This window comes from Miscanthus floridulus, chromosome 5 (genome assembly GCF_019320115.1).
Source record: "Miscanthus floridulus cultivar M001 chromosome 5, ASM1932011v1, whole genome shotgun sequence".
In the NCBI taxonomy this organism is placed as follows: domain Eukaryota; kingdom Viridiplantae; phylum Streptophyta; class Magnoliopsida; order Poales; family Poaceae; genus Miscanthus; species Miscanthus floridulus.
The window spans coordinates 11,763,678-11,779,684 of NC_089584.1; the positions used below are offsets into that span (position 1 = coordinate 11,763,678).

The 16,007-nt window shown below is 46.0% G+C and overlaps 1 protein-coding gene across 1 annotated transcript; it reads left to right on the forward strand.

The window, feature by feature from the left end:
* The first annotated feature begins 7,573 nt into the window (after nt 1–7,573).
* On the forward strand, nt 7,574–8,820 carry LOC136451527 (protein ALP1-like). The gene is made up of 3 exons (XM_066452222.1): nt 7,574–8,005; nt 8,093–8,318; nt 8,405–8,820. The coding sequence occupies exons 1-3, from the start codon at nt 7,574–7,576 to the stop codon at nt 8,818–8,820; spliced, it is 1,074 nt and encodes a 357-aa protein (XP_066308319.1).
* Nucleotides 8,821–16,007: the final 7,187 nt, after the last annotated feature.

Below are 16,007 nucleotides of genomic sequence, written 5' to 3' on the forward strand. Positions count from 1 at the left end.
CCACGTAGTCTTCCCTCATGATGAGATTTTGGAACTCCGACCCTTTTGATGTTCAGATAATATGTGCAGAACTCAATGGCCTCCTCCATTGACCATCCTTCAACCATGCCCCCTTCTATCCTGAATCTATTCCTAACATACCTCCTGAAAACTTTTATCAATCTTTCGAAAGGGAACATCTGATGCAGGTACATTGGGCCAAGGGCTCTAATTTGGTCAACAAGATGAATGAGTAGATGCAATGAGATGTCAAAGTAAGTCAGTGGGAAATGCATCTTAAGCCTAACGAGAGTTTCGGCTATGTCCTGCTGCAGTTGCTCTAGCGTGGACACATCAATGACCTTTTTTGAGATCGCGTTGAAGAACGAGCAAAGCTTTACGATCAGGGCGTGGACCTTTGGGGGGAGGACACTATGTAGGGCAACAGGGAGCAGCTGAGTCATAATGACATGACAATCATGGGCCTTCATAGGGCCATAGTTGAACTTGAGTTCTCTTATATTCACTAGCCTCTTTGGGTTCGCACAGTAGCCCGTCGGGACTTTGAGTTCATTAAAGAAAGAAATAAGCACACGCTTTTTCCTTCTTCAATGTCCATGACGCAACCGGAAGTTCAAACTGGCTATTCTCTAGCTCCATGGGATGTAGCTCCTTCCTGATTCCCAAGTGTTGCATGTCTAGGCGTGTGGCTATTGAATCCTTCGATGTCCCTCCGGTGTCCATCAAGGTGTTAAGAGTGTTAGCGCACACATTTTTAGTTATGTGCATGGGATCAAGACAGTGACGTACATTCAGAAATGGCCAGTAAGGTAGTTTCCAGAAAACCGATTTTTTCTTCTAAACGCTCCCATCAGGCGCTGCTACTACATTGTCCCCTTCCCAAGGACAACCTCCAGTTTGTTGAGTTCTCGAAGTATCGCAGGCCCGTCTTGATATTTTGGAGCTAAGCGTTTCTCAATAGTACCGTTGAAATCTTTTCTGTTCCTGCGGTAAGGGTGATCCTTAGGTAGGAACCTACGGTGTCCCATATAAACTATCTTTTAGTTATTTGGTAGATTTACCGCATCGGTGTCGTCCAAGCACTCGACACATCCAGTATAGCCTTTTGTCTTCTCTCCAGACAACGAATCTTGACCTAGCAGGTCAGTGATTGTAGCGATAAGTACTCCCTTGATCGTGACTTGTTCCTTTTTGTACTCGTCCCAAATATCCAGCACACCCTTTTCAAACATCTCCACTAGTTCATCGATCACTAGTTCCAGAAACACATCGATGTCATTTCTAGGTTGTCTTGGCCCTTGGATCAGTAATGGCATCTAGATGTACGACCACTTCATACAGACCCAAGATGGAAGGTTGTATATACAGAGTGTCACGGGCCAAGTACTATGATTGCTTCTAACCTGGTCGAAAGGATTCATCCCATCTGTGCTCAAAGCAAACCAAAGGTGCCTTACCTCTCCACCGATGTCTTTATAGAACATAGTATTGATAGTCCTCCAGTCATGTCCATCGACGGGGTACCTCATCATTGTATCTTTCTTGCGCTCTTCACCATGCCAGCGTAACAGCTTGGCTGACTTTGCACATGCAAATAGCCTATGCACCCGGGGAGCTATAGAAAAATACCAACCGACCTTTACGGGACCTCCTCTGGTCTTGGTACCCTCATCTGACGGCCCTTCCTTGTACCGTGGAGCTTCACGCTTGGGGCACTTGTCCAAGTCTTTGTATTTTTCTCTACGGTACAATATGCAATCATTAGAACACGCGTGGATTTTTTTCAACCTCGAGGCCGATGGGGTAGATCATTTGCTTGGCCAAGTATGTCTTTTCTGGCAACTCATTTTTTTCTAGGAGCATTTTCCTTATTATACCTAACAACTGATCGAAGCCTTTATCTCTCAATCCGTTTGTTGATTTGAACTCTAACAGCATGATGTCGGCTTCCAGTTTGCTCATTAGACAATTCCTATACAATGGTGTTTTGCCATCTTGTCTTATTTTCTCTAACTTTCTCAGCTGTCTTTCACAAAGACATCTGGTTTCTACATTACGTAGCAGCTAAGAAATGCCATCATTATCCTCGGTGTCGTCAGCCAGCGTGTTCCTAAACACATTATTAACTGTGGCCATAGGTTCCGTATTGACACTGGGTTCCTCATCAGCATCGTGGATGGCTACGTTAGGCATGTCCACATCATCATTATTTTTCTGCAGAACATTCACACCAACCTCACCGTGCATAGTCCATATCGTATAGTTTGGCAATAACCCTATGGTAATCAAGTACGGTCGTATAGACTCAATTTGATGAAAGTTCCTTTGATTATTGCAATCTTTGCATGGACAGAAGACATGGTTCCCATTCTCAGCATGGGCTTTGGTATCGGTGATAAACTGGCTGACGCTATGCATGTACCACTTGTCCATTCAGGACAGATGCATCCACTCTCGATCCATCTCTGCACAAAAAAATATTGAGACAGTAATTACAAAGAATTAATAAGAAATCGAGCTTCATGAACAACAATTGTAGCTCGAAAGTACCATTTTTGGAAAATATTATTGTACACTAATTATTGAAAAATTGAAATTGGTAGCCCCGGCCCTGTAAATTAAAAATCGTAGTAAAAACAATTATTGCACAATAATGAAGAACATATATTCTACTCTACTTCTAAGAACTAATTATAGCATCACATACTAACAATGATGATCTTGACCACCATGGAATAATTAGCTAGGAATTTAAATGTGTTCATAGACACCAATTATTTGGATGATGGATTCACCACAATTTAAGCCTCGCACAAATGTCCAATTGAAAAAGTGCTCTCTAGAATGGAGAAAGAACTAGATTGAGAATCAAGCAATGTAGCCATCAAAACGAAGCTAATTAAGCAACAAAATCAAAGGAGTGAATGTTTGTTACTAATCTTAAAGCAAAAAGATCAAACCATTCTTCATAATCCAAGCACTAGCTTCATGGTGAAGAGCAGCCACAACAATGGAGGGAAGGGCCTAAACGCGCGCCTCTGTTCTCGGGATGGAAGAGAGGAGGAAGGAGAGGATGGCTGCAGCCTTTTTGTGTTGTAGGCTTATCACCGTCGGTTCTTGGCTAAAACCGACAGTGATAGAGCCCAATCACTGTCGGCTCTTGGTTTAAACCAGCAGTAATGAGTGGCCGCCAAAACACTGTCGGTTCAAGCCACAAACCGGCGGTGATGTTGTCCTTCACTACCGGTTTTAGCCCAGTCCCAATCATTTTTTCATTTTCAAGCTCATAACCAGCAGTGAAGGTACATCACTATCGGTTCTCACAAATCCGGCAGTGATGAGGCCAGCAGTGATGTACAAATCTGACGTAGTGTACAGGAATATTTGGTAGTTTTTTTAGAGAGGAGGTAAGAGTTTTGCCACAATTTATACTAAACAAAGAAAGAAAAAAATCAAGTGCCCATCTAGTTTTTTGATTGGAAACTAGGTCCAAAACCATAGGAATATTTGGTACTCCCTCTATTTCAAATTATAAGTCATTCTAACTTTTTTGAAGAGTCAAATCATCTCAAGTTTGACCAAATTACATAATAAAATAATAGCATTTATGATACCAAATAAGTATCATTAGATTCTTCATTAATTCTATTTTCATAATATACTTGTTTGATGTCATAAATCTTTATATTTTTTCTATAATTTTAGCCAAATTTGAAAGGCTTTGACTCTTTAAGAAAGTTGAAATGGTATGATTTGGAACGGAGGGAGTTAGCATTGTATATTTGTAATCCAGCGTTACCATAGATATCCGGGGAGTATATAGCTAGCCTGCACTTGCGCGTCCAAACAAAAGTGTCTTGCCAGCGAATCTACAGCAAAGTCTACTCAAAATCTAGAGAAAGACGAGATGAGTTGAGCACACATGCAGAAAAAGAAGAAGAGAAGAGACACGTGACGGAAAAGAAAGAAACAAAGAAGGCACGCTGACGATCCCGTGGCCACGCACTACCGGAAATTGTAGGTTCGCCGAGTGTTAAATTCTTTGTGGAGTGTATTCTATCAGACACTCGGTAAACTATTTGTCGAGCGCATAAATACTCAACAAAGTTCCGCATTCGGCGAAAGAGAGAGAAAAACACTCAGCAAAGGTAAACACTCGGCAAAGAACTTCATTTTGCCGAGTGTAAATCTATGGCACTCGGCAAAGAACTTCATTTTGCCGAGTGCCGTGATCTGACACTCGGCAAAGCTATCTTTGTCGAGTGTCCTCGATCCGACACTCGGCAAACTCGGCACATTATAAAAGCTCCCAGCCGTCGCCCCCTCCCTCTCCCGGCGCCACCGCCCCCTCCCCTCGCTCTCCCGGCGCCGCCCCCTCCCCTCCCTCCCTCTCCCACCGCCGCCCCCTCCCCTCCCTCTCCCTCTCCACCCTCCCTCCCAGCGCCGTCACTCGTGCGTCTCTCTCTTCTCGCGATGGCGAGAGCCCTGCAACTCTTCTCTCCCTCACTTCTCTCTTCGCCGGGCAGTGTGGCTCTCTTCGGCGGGCGGTGCAGCTCTCTCTCTCTCTCTCGCGCGCGCGCCGGAGGCCGGATCCCGGTGGTCGGAGGCCGGAACCGGTGGGAGAGGGTGGACGTGGTGGTGGCGGGCGTGGTGGTGGTGGCGGCGGCGGCGGCGGCGAGCCACGTGCGGGGTGGGCGCCTTTTTTATATTTTTTTATTTTTGTTTTTGCCGAGTGTCGATTTTAGCACTCGACAAATGCACGACAAAAAACACTCGACAAAGAAACCTTTGCTAGCACTGTGTACGTACAGTGTCGTTTGCCGAGTGTTATGTATGGCGCCATGGCCTGCACTGCAAGTCTGCAACCGCCCGCAAGGCAGCCAAAGCTAGCTAGCGGACAGCAGGCTACTATACTAGCTAGACGGGTTGTATGCATGCATTATCTCTCGATCGGCACCATAATTAGTGATTAGGCACAAATTAAACGGGGCATCTGGCACTGGCAGTGCAATCAGTGACGGATCGATTGATGATCAGTTGCTGTCGACACGCTGCTTAATTCGATTAGGTATAGATGCAACGAACACAACGCACTGATTCATGCGTTTGTGTGTGGTGTGGACGCCGCCTGGAGCATCGCATGCATCCGGCCGGCAGGACCCGACGCCCCGTTATTTTCTCGATCGGTCGTCAGTGCTTGCTTGCGCAACGGGCCAAAACCACAGCACAGTGATCTACCTGCATGGGTCCGAACAGGATCATGTCGCCAGTAGGTCCCAGCTGATCGATATATATGCATGGACAGACGTGTAAATAATCCCATGCGCATATGTATAATATATATATATATATATATATATATATATATATATATATATATATATATATATATATATATATATATATATATATATATATATATATATATATATATATATATATATATGTGTGTGTGTGTGTGAGCCGTCCAATCCGGGGCCTGTCCCATACCATCCGTCGATCAGACGCTGTGAGAAGCTTCTTGCTTTCCAGCTTGCATTTGGAGCTTCTTTTTCTCTGCAGTGTGCGTGTGTGCTGCACCGTCAAGATGTTCATCTCGACAGCGGCCACGCACTTGCCTTCTCTATCACACACATTGTTTGTTTCGGCTAATGTTGATTCTTCTTGCTTGCTTCCACTTCGTTCAGTCGACAATTATTATTATTAATTGCCGCCTAATTTCTTTTACAGAATGTGGGAATGAAAGAGAGGCACATGATTTTAGTAACACTCTCGATAATGCATGAAATGTTCTCATACCAATTTCCCTTTCTTTTTCCTTTTTTCTTCCTTTACCTATTATTCTCCTTTAGCACTTTCTTTTTTCTCGCCCCATTGATCTGTTTGTCCCTTTTCCCATCTCTCTCATGACGGCCTCACCAACGTCACCTCTCGATCTCTCACCCGTCCCTCCCACCATGTCGTGATTGCCTACCCGCGCCTTGCCTCGGCATCGTGCCTTGCTCCGACCAACGCCGTCCAGCCATACACATAGGCGGTCGCGGGCCGCTGCCTGCCCATGCACACAAAGGGGTATTTTAGGACCTGTGGCTGCATGTAAGTATGGAGGGCGAAGCCAAGAAGCTATTTTTTTCAACTCCCTCTCCCTACTGCTCCAGTCAGCGTGAATCGCAAAGCTCCGAGCATGGACCTATTTCTGCACGGTGCATTTGGTTGGTAAAGCGCTTAATCTACTCCAGGAGCGATTCAAGGAGTTGTACCAAACGTAGCCTTATTATTCCTAAGGTCGACCACACTGTTCTGTTTCGATGTGGATACAAAGCATTTGTCCTTTTCTAGGTCTTTAGGTCTGACCTAGAATCCATTTATTTAGAGTCGAATGCACATGGGCATCTAAACGTTTTGTGTTTTTGTTTGGTTCAATAAACTCTTAAAATGATCATTTTTAACTTTCAAGTGGTTAATTCAAAGTTGAAAAGTTGGAGAATTCAGATAATCGACCAAGGGGAGAGTTTAATTCGACTCATGATGCATTTCGATCGCTCACTTACTTCATTGATGGTTGGATGCATGGACGTAGAGATGTTCAAATGAACTGAAACCGTGACGACTCTGAACTAAGTCTCTCGCGTGTCCCAACCTGTGTAGCACGCGGCACGGGGCGCGTGGAGATATGATGGGCGTGATTGGTTGCCCGAACCGGGCCGTCATTTGGCCCATCCCGCATCCTTTGGTGCATTCGGCTGTGTTTGGTTGCCCTACTCGCATGTTTCCCCTGCTTCCTCCCGTGCAGATTCGCTCCTCCATCCCGAACGCCGTCGTCTTCTCGATCCCCACTTCCCTCTCGGTGCAGGCTCACTCGGTGCTTGGCGGGAACCTTCGCGCCGAGCGCGGGAGATGAGGCCGTCCGGGCCATAAAGCGCGCGGGGGGTCTCGGCTAGGGTTACCACCCTCACTCTTCACCTCTCCTTCTGCCATTGCTCCAGTGCGAACTCCCGTCTTGCTCCCCCTCGACCTCAGTAGCCCTATCGAGGCGACCCTCGTCGGCGGATTTCTCTCGGTCCTCCGGCGCTTGGACGGTATCTATGCCACCTGCGCTCTTTCCCTCCTCTTCTTCACTGTCGTTTTTTGTTGATTTGTTGGTGGATTTTGCTTGAAATGACAAGAAATCAGGGTTCTTGGTTTGACATCCTCAGATCTGTACGATGCTATACCTGATTTACCTATTCCTAGCTCAGATCTGTACATGATGCTTCGTTTTTGGTATATACCTCATGTTTTGTGTAGATCTTGTATATATTGATGCCTATTTTATTGTACACACTGAGCAAAGTGCCTAGAGGTCAATGATGTTGATTGGTTAACAGTATATGCTGGAGGAGCACCCTAAGGTGTGGCAGCCGCGTCTTTCATTGTTCATTTTGTCTGATTTTTTGCTTGCTAAGCAGTACATGCCCATGTTGCATGCTCGCTTTCTAATGTTGCCCTCCATCCTGTTGTGGTAGACATGGCATTTGAAGCTAGGCAAAGGGCTGTCGCTGTTGTGGTTGTTGCAGTGGCGGCTTGGTTTTTCATGTGGTTTAGGAGGAGAGTTGAAGATTCGCGCTCAGTCACCTATGGTCCCTTGGCCGAGAGGGACATACAGAGGATGAACAACCTTAGATACATCTATGAATCTGATGATGTGCACTGTGTCAACCTTCTTAGAATGAGGAGGGCCCCTTTTTTCCAACTTTGTGACATTTTTCGTAGTAGAGAGCTTATCACTGACAGCATACATGCATCTGTTGAAGAACAAGTAGCCATGTTCTTGCATGTTGTTGGTCACAATGAGAGGTTTAGGGTGGTTGACCTTACCTTTAGGAGGTCCGCAGAGACAATTAGTAGGTTCTTTCAGAAGGTGTTATATGCGGTAGAAGAGCTGAGGAATGAATTGATTGTCCCTCCTGCTACCAATGTCCATCCTAGGATCCTTGGGAGCAGAAGATGGTACCCCTATTTCAAGGTTGGTATCCATAACTTGTCATACATAGGTCTCATGCATTATCAGTTTAGTGTCAATGTTCACTTGCACTTATGTTTTTTCAATTAGGACTGCATAGGAGCAATTGATGGTACTCATGTATTAGCTAGAGTGCCTGTGAAGATGCAAGCTGCCTTTAGAGGCAGGAAGCACACCATCACACAAAATGTGTTGGCAGCCGTGGACTTTGACCTTAGATTCACCTATGTGCTTGCTGGTTGGGAGGGATCTACACATGATGCTCTTATCTTGTCTGATGCTCTTGAAAGAGATGATGGCCTTAGAGTGCCACCAGGTATCATCCAAACCAAAAAAAACTTTGACACTTTGCTTAATCCTAAATGAAACTACTAAAACATGTTCCTATCTGCTAATTTTTAGGCAAATTCTATCTTGTCGATGTTGGTTATGTAGTGAGGCCTGGTTTCTTGCCACCATTTTGTGCCACAAGGTACCATTTGAGAGAGTTTGGTTCAAACCGACCTCAAAATCAAAGAGAGCTTTTTAATCTAAGGCATTCGTCTCTTAGAGTAACAGTTGAGAGGGCTTTTGGGGCTCTAAAGAATAGATTCAGGATATTGGACAACAAACCTTTCCACCCATACAAGACCCAAGTTAAGCTTGTTCTAGCCTGTTGTATTCTTCACAATTGGATCCTCAGGCATGGGCAGGACGAGCATGTGCCTACTAAATCCACATGGACACCTAACATCAATGATAATGCCTCACAACTAGATCATGTCCCTGACAATGGTACCTGGGCACAACAGAGGGAGACATGGGCTGCACAAATGTGATAAAACAGGGAGAATTCTAGGGTGTAGTGGCATGGTGTGTGTACTATTTAGTAGCATTGGAGAAACTTGTATTTTTACTGAGACCTATGGCACTTTGCAATGATGTAGTACCTATTCCTTTTCTGCCTATTTGATCAGTTCAACTTGTATTTCATACCATGTAATTTGTTTTCCTTACGTACTGGTTGTGGATAGGAAATGGACAATGTGTTTGACCAGGTTGTTAACATTGGTGGTGAGGACAATGTGGTGGAACAGGGTGGGGTAGTTGCTGCTGATGATGGCAACCAAGCAACCCCTCAGCCCAATGGCCCTATGCACTGGAGTCCTGTCTAGTCTAGGTTCATGCTTAAGAGGTTCCATGATTTGGTGGGGCAGGGGGTCAAAACTGAGAAAGGGTTCAAGGAGGTACATGTTAGGTAGGTTGCACTCATGGTCTCTGAGTTTGCTGGGGTCAATGTGACCACCCAGCAGATTTACAATCACCTGAGAAAGTGGAGGTAAAGGTGGGTTAAGGTTGTTAGGCTCAAGGATTTGAGTGGTGCTCTATGGGATGAGGACCACCATATGATAGTACTTGATGATAAACACCTGCTAGGCCACACCAAGGTTAGAAACTATTTGAATAACACCTCAGCTATCCCTTCTCTTTTGTTTTGCTCCCTTATGTCTAAAGTTACATCTGTTTCACTAACTAGGACCATCCTGCTGATGCTAAGTTCTTGAACACACCAATAGAGAACTATGTTCAGATGGAGGCCATCTTTGGTGGTAACCAGGCAACAGGTAGGTATGCAATGGGCTCAAATGAGCCTCTGGGTACTCCAACCGACATTGGCCAAGGTGATATTGATACCGTTGAGGACAACACTGACTTAGGTGGCATAGAGGCTGAGTCTAGAAAGGGAACTCCTTCTGGTATGGAAGGCTCTAAGGGTTCTAATGCCAAGGGCCAGGAGGAGAGGGGTGGCAAGAGAAGGAACCTTGCCTCAGAGGAAATAGACCTCATGAATGGAATGATCAAGGCTGTGGAGTCTGTAGGAGATGCCCTCAAGACTCCATAACACAATGAGGTGCATCAGGATCTTTATGGCTGTGTTATGGACTGCCCTGGGTACTCATAGGAGGAACTCATGTTTGCTCTGGTTTACCTGCTGAAGAATGAGGCTGAGGGACTTTGCTTTGTTCATATGATAGAGGCTCATAGGATCCTATGGCTTAGGACCTACCTGAGCACAACCTACTTTGCTTAGATGCATACTAGCTGGCCTCTCTACTTTTGCATATAGCCATGTTAACTGTCTTATGTTGTAGGAAGTATTTTGATGTGTAGCACTTACCTCAACTGATGCTACAAAGAACTATTTGTCGCCTAACCAAGGTTGCACCTAGTCTGGAATAGCATAGGAGCCATGGTGATGGATGTGAGGCTTTGTTGATTTGTGTGGTGTAGACATTAACAAAGGATGATGGATTGTCACTTAGTTGATCTGAGCCCTAAAATACATTTGATTGTCAGTTCACCTAATACATTTCAGATGTTGTTATTGTTCTTGTAGGAGTTCCTATTTGGCCGATGATGCAAACTATAGCAATCTAAGGTGGTTGTCGGTATTATTTCTGTTGTTGCTTTATTGTCTGCTTGTGTTTTCTCATGTCTTTCATCAAACCGTGGGATACATCTATTCCTAAGCAACTGTTGTTGGCATGCCTACCGGATGGCTGGGATGGACGTGTCCCACTGTTCCATGGGAGTCATGAACTTGCCTTAACAATTTATGTTCTTATTTGCCACCTGGGATGATTACAGTTTTTGACTGAGGCTGATACAATTGTGAGATCATTTTCTTGCCTATGAAGATAACAGTGCCAGTCTGAGTAATGGATTATGCACATTGTTGACCTTGGACTTGTGAGGTACTGGAGCATTGTTTCTTCTATCTTCTGCTTGTGCTTCTCATGGCTGTAATCAAACCATGTGAGACATCCATGCCCAAGCAACAGCTAGACAATTCTGATGATCTGATGGCTGGGCTGGATGCCTCTCATGGTTTCATTCCTATCATGATCTTGGTTTTCAACAATCTGTTTGAGGTTTGCTGTTGTCTATGTTTTTTAAGCTCCAAGTTCAAGGTCAAATGAAAAGGCAATTAAATCTAAGGCAAATCGATTGAACTACCCTTCATTTTGTCAACATCTTATACTTGCTTTTATGTGTTTTTTAAGGGACAAATGGCTTGGTATGTTGTGTACCGTGGAAGAGTACCTGGGGTATATTCAACCTGGGCTAGATGCAATGCCCAGGTAACTGGTTTTAAAAACAACAGCTAAAAGAGCTTCCCTAACAAAGAAAAGGCAGAAGCATCATACTTAAAGTTCATGGGTTTTGAAGATGATAAAGTTTTTGTCAATCCTCCACCAAAGGTGCTCAGCAACAAACCGATGTTATTTGTTGTGGCTGTGGTGCAGTGTTTTCTGTTGCTGGTAATCTTGTGGTTCGTTCTTGCTTGTTGCTACAACTATCTATGATGCTCAAAATGCCATGGCTTGGTATGTTGTCTATCGGAGAAAGGAGCCTGGGGTGTATGTCATAAAATGCCTCCTTGCAGTGCTTCAGGCAACAAGCCCTAAAATACCTTGTGAGGAACTGTGACTTTTGTTGTTCATGATTTGCCTATGATGATAACTAAACCGCCATGTGTACTGGATTACAAATACCTGATGACCTTGAGATTGTGAGGCACTGGAACTCTGGTCTTATTCTATTTGGTTTTCATGTTTGTTTGTTACCATTGCTGTGTGTTGCCTTCTGTGTTTCTTATGCTCCAAGCTCAAGGTCAACCGATGAAGAACTGTTATCTGAGGCCAATATGTTAACCACTGCCTCTTACCATTGCTGTCGGATTATTTTGTAATATCTCTTATGCTTCAAGGTTATAGTTGATGACGATACAAATTGATCTGATGCAATGTTTGTGTTCCCATGCTTGTTCTGATAAAAATGGTGGTAACCTCACCAAAGTGATACATGGGTGCTCACACCTTGTGCAATGCGCCAAACCAAACACAACTAGCAGTACCAGCTCATTCCTTAAATTGGTGTAAGCTGGCAACCAAACAAACTGACTGTCATCCGGTATCAATCCCAAAATTGCAACCAAACACACCTAGATAAATGATTTCACCCTGCACCGTCCTCCAACCCGGATACCCTATCCCGAAGCAACCAATCACGCCCCATGTTGATTCACCACCTGACACTTTGGTTATCATTCAGCAAGAAAAGCGACGGGAATCAAATGATTTCCGCGCGCGGGCCGGCCGGCGGGGTACTGACAGGACGTGAGCCTGACGGATCAAAGCTGAGCTGATCCATAAAAATAGACATATAGTTGAAGGTGTCTTCATCCCCGGCCTGCCCATTCCAACGTGTCACCAACTGTGATCTATCGAGCCCCCGTTCGATCGTTTTTCACGCGCTCATGCATGCGCCAACAAACAAGTTCGATCATGCACAGCTCCATATATAACTATCGTTTTTTTTTGTTTTCGTGTCATCAGTTTAACTAGACTCGTAGAAAATATGCGCACGACGTCACCGCAGCAGTGTAGATGTTCGCGCGGGCCTGCAGCTCAGCTGGCTGCATGCATGCTGTCACGTTCTATTTACCCAATCTGGCTGCAGTAGCTGATCGGAAGCGTCAGGTAAACTAAGCTCGGACAGGCATTGTAAACCTGGACCTGACCTAGACCTGCTCCCCCAAATTGCACGTCAAGTCCTTTCCTCCCGGCCGGCCCGGCCCCCAGCTAGCTGCCTCTGCCTAGCTACTACTAGCCTAGCTAGCTCATCAGATCAACCCAGCACAGCAAGGGCCATATAGCCACACGCAGCAACAGCATGGAAGCAGTGGCCTAAGCTCACTCATTAGCTCCTCACACTCACACCGATAACGCACACAGCACCCAGAAGGAAACTTTGCCACTTTCCTCACCGGCCGGCACAGCGTTTCATGCTGCAACAGTGACCCGATCCATCAACCATGGATCTTGTTCATTCAGATCATCTACGCAGTAGGAGTGGTAGCTACCGACCGGTCCACCTTATAAGCCGTATTTCTTAGTCAACGGATAATATTTTTTCTCATACTAAATTAGTCAATAGTACTTTTAGTCATGGAATATCAGCTAAACGAACGGAACGCTGGTGCATAAAAAGATAAGCTCCATCACCTACTGGGCTCAGTGCCTCACATAATACTACTCTACTGTACCTAACTAGCAATACTATGGTACACACACAAAACCTTTTGAGCAGGAGCAGCGATGGATGGTGGCATGGTGATGCATTATTCATGTCGTAGATTCAGATACACCCATGCATGATGCATGCCTATACACAACACACGTAGTGTACGATTTAACGATTCGGCTAAATGTGCCGCCCCAACTGTGGCAGGTAAACAGAAATGGCCCAAGCAGGCGAGCAGCAAACACGCCAGGTGAGCAGTACTGGGGAGGCCGGGCTCCGACCGATCCGTTCCATGACCATGACCCGTGTACGTCCTGACGCTCCAGTGGTGGTGTACAGCCAGCGCGTGATTGCGACGCCCGCCCAATTTTTTTTACAATTTAGCCATTTTTTAAAGAAAAATTACGTTTGGCTCCCTAGAAGACGTAAACTCATCTTTGAACCCTGTGGGTCGGCGTCAGGACTCATGACACCGAGATAACACATCTCGACTCCACAGATCTTAGCTCCGAGGTGCCTGGCCATGCACAGCAGGGCATCCTAGGTGGCGTTGACGTGGCCAGAACCTCGGCGCCAGAATACATGGCGTCGAGCTCGGCACCACAGATCTTCGCGCCAACCTCGGAGCCACGTATTCTGCCGCCGAGCATGGATCAACCGCGTGTGGCCACAGCTCTCTCTCTCTCTCTCTCGGGTGCGCTCTGTCTCTCCCTCTCACCGCCGCCGCCAGCCAGCCCCGCCGTTGCCTGCGCCTCCGCCGTCGGCTGCCGCCTGCTCCACCGCAGCAGGCCACCGCCCGCTGTCCCCCGCGCGTCGGTCGCCTCCCTCGCTCCCCCATCCACTCCCTCGCCGCACTCGTCGCCCAAGAGCTTCCTTCGCGCGCACCGGCGGCGAGGGGCGGCCCCTGCTTCTCCCCGACGTCCCCGTCGGCCGACGGGCCGGCGGCAGCTGAGTCTGGTGGCGCCCCCGCGCAACCCCCCACCGGCCCCCACCGGCTCCCTCTCAGCTCCCAGTGACGCCACCAGCTCCCTCGGCTCTCAGGTATTTTTTTCTTTAGTTTTTTTAATTGAGTTAGTTTAGATAATGTAGTTATTTATTTTATATAGTTTTGTAGTTTGATAAAGCTTTTTTAGTTATTTAGTGATTTAGTGATGTAATTTAGTTCGCTAATTTAGGTAGATATTTTTTTAGCTAATTTAGATAGATAGTTAGATAGTTAGATAATTTAGTTATATAGGTAGTACTTGTAGTAGATGTAGTTAGATAGATAGGTGGTTTAGATTAGATACTTATTTATTTAGGTAGAGAGTCGGAAACTTTTATATGTATGTAATTTAGTTATACCCATATTAGTTAAACCCGTAATAACTTTGGTGTTGTGCATACCAACTAGATGGACAACGTAGTCACCCTGTATCATGGAGGAAGTGTGGAGGAAGATGAGTTTAGGAATATCAGTTTTGTTGGAATGCAAAGGGTGATAGTGATATTCGATGATCGGCCATTGTTTTCTGAGTTGTTTGGTAGGGCTCGTGATGAGCTTAAATGCAATTTAAATGAAGATGCCATCTTAGTTGAGGGGGTACTTCACCATGGCAGGTCAGGGACAATTTTAAGGCGGTTGGTCCCAATTGCATCAGAGGCTCAATGGGACAAATATGTCAAAATTGTCATGAAGAATGAGTTTCAGTGTTTGGATTTGGTTGTGCGGAAGTTGTCTAATGATCCCACCCCTCATGTGTATTCACCCCCTAATGTTCATTCACCCCCTCATGGGTTGTCGCCAGCACCAGAGAATCCGGCACCCTCTGAGCCTCTGTTACCCAACCATGAGGTGGATGTGGAAGATGTGGTTATGGTGCCCAATGCTCAATCCACCTCGAATGAGGTTGGTGTATGTCCTGGTGTCCGTGCGAAATGTGGGACTGATGATGTTGTTGGTGCCCCTCAGGAGATTCCTTTGACCCAGAATCATCCTAGTAAGTGATTTAGTAACACTTTGGCTTTCCTTATTCTTTGTTCATTCCATTCCTTTATCTCAGTGTTATCCATATTTGTGCTTTAAATGCAGGAGACAATCCTGATAACGATGGTTGTGCTCCTTTTCCTCCATCAACCAACATGGACCCAGGGTTTATGGCCTCTAACAGTGTAGATGTTGATATTGTGGATGATGAGGATCCTTATGGCACAGCAAGGGCCATTGATTCTGATGATGACCGCCCAGTTGTAGCTTTGAGCGAACAAGAAATGATGCTCATCAGACGCTTGTGTCCTAATCATGATCCACTAGTTCATGAATTTAGCGACCTTAGTCATTCTTAATATTTTTATGGAGAAGGAAGAGATGATGAGCTGCTAGAGTAAAGATGTCAATGGGGCCCCATTCCTCGATTCCCCATGGGGAATTCACCCATTCGGGGGACGGGGATGGTACAAATCTTTTTCCCATGGGGAATTAAATGGGGAAAAATCATCCCCATAGGGTATCATGGGGGCGGGCATGGTATACATGCCCCTGTCCCCGTTCCCCGTGGGGACCCGAATTGTTTAAGGCCCATCTAAGAAGGCCCAATTCCTGTGTACGTATATAAGGCAATTGTAACCCTAACCTTATCATTTCTATTCTTTCCTAGGTTCCTAATCCCGTCCCCCTGTCCCCCCAGCCGCCGCTGCCTCCTGCCGCTCCCTAATCCCTAATTCCCTATCGTGACTCGTAGTCTCGCAGACCCGGCACTGTCACCGCGGCCACTCCACCAGTCCACCTCCAGCAGCCACTCCACTCCACTCCACCGACCACTTGTAGTCACCGAAGGAGCTCACCATCGGATCCACACCACCAGGGCCGTGCCGCCTGCAGAGCATCACGGGAGACGCATCCACACATCCTTCACTACCGGGCACCATGGCTTCACCCTCCCCATCTCCAAGCTCGAAT